This window comes from Acomys minous (assembly GCF_964271855.1).
Source record: "Acomys minous genome assembly, chromosome: 11".
Lineage (NCBI taxonomy): Eukaryota > Metazoa > Chordata > Mammalia > Rodentia > Muridae > Acomys > Acomys minous.
The window spans coordinates 115,670,173-115,678,187 of record NC_140492.1 but is presented as its reverse complement, the minus strand read 5'-3'; the positions used below and the strand labels follow the sequence as shown (position 1 = coordinate 115,678,187).

At 45.7% G+C, this 8,015-nt stretch overlaps 1 protein-coding gene across 1 annotated transcript; it reads left to right on the top strand.

Annotated features, from left to right (window-relative positions):
• Window positions 1-233: 233 nt before the first annotated feature.
• On the top strand, window positions 234-7,709 carry MRPS30 (mitochondrial ribosomal protein S30). Its single transcript, XM_084801690.1, has 5 exons — window positions 234-844; window positions 2,095-2,240; window positions 2,808-2,913; window positions 4,808-4,984; window positions 7,303-7,709. Exons 1-5 carry the CDS (start codon window positions 277-279, stop codon window positions 7,647-7,649), a joined length of 1,344 nt encoding a protein of 447 aa, XP_084657816.1. The 5' UTR covers window positions 234-276; the 3' UTR covers window positions 7,650-7,709.
• Window positions 7,710-8,015: the final 306 nt, after the last annotated feature.

The window sequence follows — 8,015 nt, the reverse complement described above, 5'->3', positions numbered from 1 at the left end:
AATCGCAGGTCCCTAAAACAACTTACGAGCAGGGTACACCTTTTAATTGTTTCACTCTTCAGAGCACTACCGGTGTAAAAACATCAGTACTCAAAAGAAAAGAAAAGAAAAAAAGAAAGAAGCATAATAAACTCGAAGAGCAAGCTGATTGGCTGCAAACGAAATGACGCAGCGCACCAGAGGACCCCGCCCCCCAAGCAGCGATTGGTCCCTACGGCAAGCGAACGGGGACAACGCTCGAGCGTTTGACCTCAGCTTCCGGGTCAGCGGGCGAAGATGGCTGCGGCCAGGTGCTGGAAGCTGGCGCCCCGCGGCCGGGGGTTGTCGCAGCATGCCGCCGCTCAGGCCGCCGAGGCGAGCGCCCCGGTGGAGGCCGTGGCGACGCCCGCCGCGCGGTACCCGCCGGTCGTGGCCTCCATGACGGCCGACAGCAAGGCGGCGCGGCAGCGGCGGGTGCAGCGCTGGCAGGCGTCGGTGCACGCGGCCGCGTCCGCGGAGGAGAAGATGCGGATCCTCACCAAGATGCAGTTCAAGAAGTACGTGGTGTACCCGCAGACCTTCGCGCTGAACGCCGACCGCTGGTACCAGGCCTTCACCAAGACCGTGTTCCTGTCGGGCCTGCCGCCCGCGCCGCCCCCGCCGCCGCCCGCGCTCGACCTGCCCGGCCTGCGCGCCGCCCTGTGCGACTGCCTCTTACAGGAGCATTTCTACCTGCGGCGCCGGAAGCGGCCCCCCGTCCTGGAGCGTCGCCAGGCCCTCGCCTCGCCCCTCCTGGACCAGATGGTGGGGACTCTGGTGAGCCTGCTGGCTCCGCTCAACCCTGTCCTGACCACCGCCGCCCTCGGTGAGACCTTGCACGCCTAGGGCCAGAGGCTTCCCGGCTCGTTTAAGTGTAGCACGCAGTGAGGGAGGGCCCTACCCACCAAGGTCCTGGTTTAAAAGTTTAGATCCAGCGGAAGCTCATCGTGATTTCCACGCCTCGACCCCGGGCTTCGTGCCTGTCCAGCGGACGGTTCTAAGAGGTTACTAGAAAGTGAACCAGTTTGGGCGGGCGTTTGTCTTTTGGCTCCTCCCTAGGAAAGCTGGGTGACCATATGTAAGAACACCAACCACCTCTCTTACTTTGCCTTAATTTCAAGATGAGAAATTACAGCAATACTGTTTGGTCATTGAATTGTGGGAGTTAAATAAGGTATTAGATAAAATAAGTAGCTTTTTTCTTTTCAAAGCGTTTGCAGTATGTTGGTCTATTTCCCACATTTTCTAAATGCCAACTAGTTAATCCTCGTAATAACAGTAGATATCAGCCACATGTTAAATGTTGCTGTCTTAAGGCCCAATATCTGGTAGGTTCAGAGGTCAAGAAGAAGTCTTAGTAAACAGAACCTTCTGCGTGTTCCGTGTGGACATGAAAAATAATTTAAAATGTTTTTTTCTTGTTTGTTTTTGATCGGGGGATGGTGCTGGCTTTGAACTCAAGGACTAGAAAACACTCGGCCCTTGGTGTACACCCCAGCTGATAGTGTGTAACTTATTTATTTGTCTGTCCATGAACCAGGGGGTGTCCCAATAGTTACTGAGTTAATTCCTCCATGGCTGTAGATGTGTGCTTAACTGATCCTTGTAGTGTCTGTATTACGTCTCTCCCTCATTCATAAAGGAAAAATAGTATTAGCAAGACACAGTAACTTTAGACTACTCACCACTGGTGCCTTAGAAAGCTTAACTCTGTTCAGACTAAATTCTACTTGTAGAAAATGTCAGTGATTGCAATTATGTATCGTTTAGAATAGTTATAAAAATAAAGTTAGTGCTTTAGAGAGCAGTTCTCGTTTTATTCTGGTGAGTGCTGTTTCCATTCATGGACCATCTTTAACTGAGTGACCCTGTTAATTACAGTGTTTAGCCGAATGAGGTTTTCGGGTGCTGTATTTAAGACATGATGCTTAAATTATGTAACTGGGATTCTTGCGTCACTGTAGTTTTGATATGTATGTATTTTAGACATACCATTCTTAACATGTTAGTGGCTCAGTTAGCTAATAACCAATTTTCTCTAATTAATGAAGAAAACTGAATAATATCTTTTGATAGATTCTAAACGCCCCGTTGACTTTTACTGGCTGCGTGGTGAAGAACGCATTCCTGCTGGTCATCGGAAAGGCCATATTGATGCTTTACGATACCAAATAAATGATAAACCACACAACCAGATTCGGATATCTAAGCAACTCCCCGAGGTAAGGGTTTTGTTTCTGTTGGCATCCGGGGTAAGCATTGCCAACAGCCAATCAGGTAACCAGATGACCGTGATGAGGTATTTGTAGTAGATTTCTTGCCTTCTGTGTTTGTTTTATGAAGGGGAACTCATCTGGAAACCTCTTTCAACTTTCTGGTTTGCTATGATACGTCATACAAAGGTCAGATAATTTTAAATGGGTAAGGCATCAATGTGGTAAAACAATTAATGGTTGTTTATTATAGAGGGGTTTTTACATTTTTTTGGTGTGACTGCTTTGGGCCTATCAGTAAATGCTAGTGTAGGCGGGCTCTTCTGCTTTGAAGATGTAGAGTCATGAGTTAGGAATGTGCACCCTGCACACTCTGTGGATGCTCCATGCTCTGCCAACCTGTGTGTGTCTGAAACACTTCTGATCCTGAGCAGTTTGATTAGAGATACTCAACTTGTATAATCAGATCGTTTTGTAAGAAATAACTCATTAAAGTACAAATCTAAGTCTAAGATGATTGCAAATGAGGCGAGTACTAATGTTTCTGAATTCCTTTCTGTTTTCTTATTCCTCAAGTTTGTGCCGTTGGATTACTCTATTCCTGTAGAAATCCCTGTTCTGAAGTGTAAACCAGACAAGCTTCCCTTATTCAAACGGCAATATGAAAACAGCATATTTACTGGTAAGTCTCTCTTTACATATTGGCCCACAAATATATTCAAAATTGAAGCATGCATTAACTTTACTGGAAATTTAATTTCTGTTGTTTTTTGGTGGAGACAGGGCTTCTGTAGCTCAGTTGGTTTTGAACTGACTGTGGTCCTGACAAGCCTTGAAGGTAGTGGCAGGAGCTCTCCTGCCTCAGCTCTCCTAGTGTAGGAGTGTATCTGCCACACCCAGCTCAGATTTAATCCTCGAAGAGTAAGAAGTTTGATTGGCTATGAGCAGTGCCATTCATGATCTCAAGGTATTGTGACATGAATGAGAATTGCAGAGAAACTTAGCTCTTAATCTCAGTTTTGTTGCATCTACTGACTTAGCAATATTCAACCTTCAGAAACTGCTACACGTGCTAGGCCTTTTATTTTATTGTATGGAAAAATAGTTTGTATTTTATATGTTTAGAATTGGACTTGGGGTCATAAATGGCATTTTATTGAAGCCCTATGTCTATTCTACACATAGCAGCGACATCAGGAGTCCAAGTGCTTGTCGGCCTCACATCTTGTCTAACACGCCTTGCTCTTCTGTCTTGTGCGCACATGTACTCACTGGTTCTGTCTTGTGCACACATGCACTCACTGGTTCTGTCTTGTGCACACATGCACTCACTGGTTCCCCGACGACACAACAGAGGCTTTAAGACAGCGTTATGTTAGCCTTCCAGGCCATTTTATTAGTCCTTTCTCAACCACTTGGTCTTAGTGACTGGGGAAAAACTTTTTTTTCCAAGACAAGGTTTCTCTGTGTGATCTTGGCTGTCCTAGACTCATATTGTAGACCAGGCTGGCCTCGAACTCACAGCGATCTGCCTGCCTCTGCCTCCCGAGTGCTGGGATTAAAAGAGTATGTTACCACACCCGGCCATCTTTCCTCCGTTTTTATTCTCTGGTTTGTTTTGTTTCTCTTTCTCTTTGCTTGTTCTTTTCACTTTCCTTTCTTGTCCCTGGCTGGCCTAGTGCTCACTGTAGAGTGGCGGATGGCCCAGTGCTCACTGTAGAGTGGTGGATGGCCTTGAAACTCTGCAGACCCTCCTGCCCCCAAATGCCCTTGGCCAAGCTTAGAGCCAGGGTGCATGCCACTGTGCCAACACTGTATGTTCTGGCTCAGATCAGAGCTTCCTACGTGCTAGGCAAACCTTCTACCCACTAGGGTATGTACTTTCTTTGCTTAGAAATATAAAAAAATTCCTTTAAAAAAAAAGATGAACAGAGATATTACTGCGTTAATTGTAAGGAAGCTCTTTTGTTCTATTTTTTATTGTGAATGTGTGTGCATGAGTGAGTGTACAAGTGCCCACAGGGCACAAATGGAGGTCAGAGAGTAACTCTGTGGAACACATTCTTTTTCTGCAGTGTGAATTCCGGGAATTCAACTCAAGCCAGTAGGGTGGCCCAGCAAGCACTTTTACCCCTGAACCTTCATAAAGTGAATCCTCTGAGGGGCATTGCAATAGTAGCTCTTAATAATGACCGAGGGGCTTGGTAGAACTAAGTAACGGAGATTTATAAATGCCTTTGCTAAGTATCTTTCTAGCCTATTTTGTGCCTGGTGAGCATTGTGATAATGAGCAATTGGGAAATTGTTTTCAGTGACTACCATAGTCAGGAAAATATGTAAGAAGATTCAGTCCACCTACGTGTCTTGAGCTCTGAATGTACGTTCCAAGAAGAAAGCTGTGTGTGAGACAAAGGCCAAAACATGTGCCTTTAGGCTTCCGCGCTCATGTCACCTGAGCTGTCCTCATGTCCCCTTTAGGCTTCCGTGTGCTCATGTCACCTGAGCTGTCCTCATGTCCCCTTTAGGCTTCCGTGTGCTCATGTCACCTGAGGTGTTCTTTCTTGTGTCCCATTTAGGCTCAAGAACAACAGATCCGTGCTGTTACGGTCACACCCAGTTTCATCTGTTGCCTGACAAATTAAATAGGGAAAGGCTGATAAAACAAAACCAAGCTGAGCAGGTGGAGGTTGTTTTCAGATCTAATGCCATTGCAAGTCTTTTTGCGTGGACCGGAGCACAAGCCATGTACCAAGGTGAGCCCAGGGTGTAGCAGTTTTCATACTTGAAAGTTTACATGTTAAGAATGGAATTAAGATTTTTTTTCTTTAGGTAAAAACAACTTGAGGTCTAAATATTTTTAAAAGTTTACATTGATACAAAAATGCAGTTATTTAAAACTCTGTAATGAAGTATTGTACACTTGAAATTTGCAAATAGACATGAATAATTTTCGTGATCTTTTACTGTGATTACTTCTGTGGGAGTATATTATTTTCTAGTGGTTTTTTTACACACCTTTCAAAAACTACTGGTGAATGAGTCACATCTTTGTAGGTTTCCTCACTTGTAAAGTTCTCGAGTTAGGAGAGGAAATGATACAGGTGTCAAGATTCCAGTCAGAAAGCTCTGCCTTCAGTAGACGCCAGGGCATTCAGTGAGGTGTGTGGGCGTGGCGTGCCTGTGGAGGTCACGAGGCAGCTTCCTGTGGGACTCTCACCTTTCTGTGGGCTCCAGGGATCACACTTGTGTCTCCAGCACGTTGCCTACTGAGTCATCCCAGCGGCCCTTGAATGCTGTTTAGGGCAGTTATTAGCTTTGGAGACTGTTGACTAACAGACAGGCCTGACCCCTGGAGCTTTTATTACAGTAGAAAAGGAAAGATAACTGTGTACTATTTTCAGAGTGGTAATGTTTTGGGGAAAATATACCAGCATTTGAGGCCAAGTCTATTTGAACAGAGCCATTGTGGGAAGATGTTCAGAAGTGACTTTCATCAGGGACCTGAATGGTGACGAGCTATTCATGCAGAATCCAGGGGAAGATACGGTGAGATAAAAGGAATCCCCAGGAAAAGGTGTCCGCAGTGACAACGTTATTTTCAAGTATGTGTCAGGAACAACGTAGACACGGGTGACTATGAAGCCAGTAAAGGGAAAGGAGGCGCTGTGCAACGCGTAGCTGAAGGTACAAGGGAAAGGAGACGCTGTGCAATGCGTAGCGGAAGGTACAAGGGAAAGGAGACGCTGTACAACGCGTAGCGGAAGGTAGAAGGGAAAGGAGACGCTGTGCAACGCGTAGCGGAAGGTACAAGGGAAAGGAGACGCTGTGCAATGTGTAGCGGAAGGTACAAGGGAAAGGAGACGCTGTGCAACGTGTAGCGGAAGGTAGAAGGGAAAGGAGACGGTGTGCAACGCGTAGCGGAAGGTACAAGGGAAAGGAGACGCTGTGCAACGCGTAGCAGAAGGTACAAGGGAAAGGAGACGCTGTGCAACGCGTAGCGGAAGGTACAAGGGAAAGGAGACGCTGTGCAACGCGTAGCGGAAGGTAGACGCTGTGTCATGTATGACTTTACACACCTAGGCTGGAGTTTGCACCAAGGACTGGCGGCTGCCGAGCAAATCCTCTCCAGTGAGCTGTAAGGCTCATCTTCCTGTTATTTCAGAGTCCAGTGTTGTACCTCAAAGCCTAAAGTTACAAATTGTGAAGTAGATGAATGCTATGCAGCAGGCCAGGGGGAGTTCTAATACGGATTGCTCTTACGAGAGGCTCCTTTCCATTAGTACACACGCACTTCAGCTCCATGCTTCCATTGCTGCCTTGTAGTCTTTAGCAGGAAGGGAAGATGGCAGTGGGCGGGGTTGAGGTAGTCAGGAGGGTGAGGTACCTTCCAGTGGCACTGTGTGGTCCATAAACTGTTACCCACTGCATTTGAGCAATAACTTGTTAGAACTCTCTACTAAGGATCAAGTGTAAAACACATGTGGAGAAGCTGATTTCTGACCTTGGCGGTATTTAAGAGTATTAACCAATCAGTCTAGGACAGAAATCAGATAGATACGGTATTAAAGGCATCTTGGAACCCTATGACATGAGACACCAGAGGCAATGACAGCAATTCTAAAAACCTCTTAATATATTCAAATAACACTAGGTTATCTAAAGGCATGGTGTTGAGACCATAGAAAGCTAGACTTTTTCCTGAAGGTTTCGAGAGCTTGTGTATTGGGTGAAATAAATGGCCATAATGGATATTGGGTTTTACGTGGAGCTAGTGTGGACATTTTCTGAGCATGTTAGATGTTATTAAGTTAATACCAGACGCAGGAGGATTCCTGTATGCAAAGCCTCTTAGGTAACTAAGGGAATGCTGGAAGCTACTGAAGGTTGAGTGGATCCAACATTTGGGGGCTCTAGAAGAGAGGAAATAGAGTTAATGACAAAAACAAGGACACTGAGATCTTCAGGGACTTGGTAGGTCAGGGTTTTCAGACGTGTTTACTCCCCTCCAGGGTGTTCTGTTCTGATAAACTATGTCAGCACGTGTAAACCCCAGCGTTGTTTTCTTCTACAGGGTTCTGGAGCGAAGCAGACGTTACTCGGCCATTTGTCTCCCAGGGTGTGATCACAGACGGAAGATATTTTTCTTTTTTCTGCTACCAGTTAAATACTTTGGCACTGACTGTACAAGCTGATCAAAATAACCCACGTAAAAATATATGCTGGGGGACACAGAGTAAGCCTCTCTATGAGACAGTGGAGGATAGTGATGTGAAGGGCTTTGATGATGACGTCTTCATGCAGATAGTTCACTTTCTGCTAAATCGACCAGAAGGAGACGGAGCACAGCTGCTGGGAACCCGGGAGACAGTAGCTGGTCCGGGACCTGAGGATGTTCAAGTGTCACAGGAGCAACAGTAATACTGTTGTTGAAGGATGCTGCGGCTGTCGGTCATTAAACACAGTGGTTTTTGAAAAACAGCATTTTGCATTTAATGTGTCATTAAACCTTGCATTCTGGTCCGATTCTTTACTGACAGATTTAGTTTTAGATGTAATGATAGTGACTTAAAAATGGTTCTTTCAGCCGCTAGGGCTTAGGAGGCTTACATGAAAGAGCCCACTGGAGCAAGCTGTATTCTGACCCCCACACACGGGCCCTCCATATCTGTCTGTCTCTCTAAATAAATGGTTAAAAGAAAAAATATACTTACATACTAATACTAATAGTATTGGGCTATTTTTAATAGCTTGGTATTTTGTATCATTTAAAAACTGTACAGTGGG

What these genes read in the sequence shown, in the direction of transcription:
- MRPS30 (XM_084801690.1), top strand. Translation starts at nt 277, where the DNA reads ATGGCTGCGGCCAGGTGCTGGAAGCTGGCGCCCCGCGGCCGGGGGTTG. An exon ending in CCTGACCACCGCCGCCCTCG is followed by an intron (nt 845 to 2,094) that starts GTGAGACCTTGC and finishes ATCTTTTGATAG; the next exon opens with ATTCTAAACGCCCCGTTGAC. An exon ending in TATCTAAGCAACTCCCCGAG is followed by an intron (nt 2,241 to 2,807) that starts GTAAGGGTTTTG and finishes TTATTCCTCAAG; the next exon opens with TTTGTGCCGTTGGATTACTC.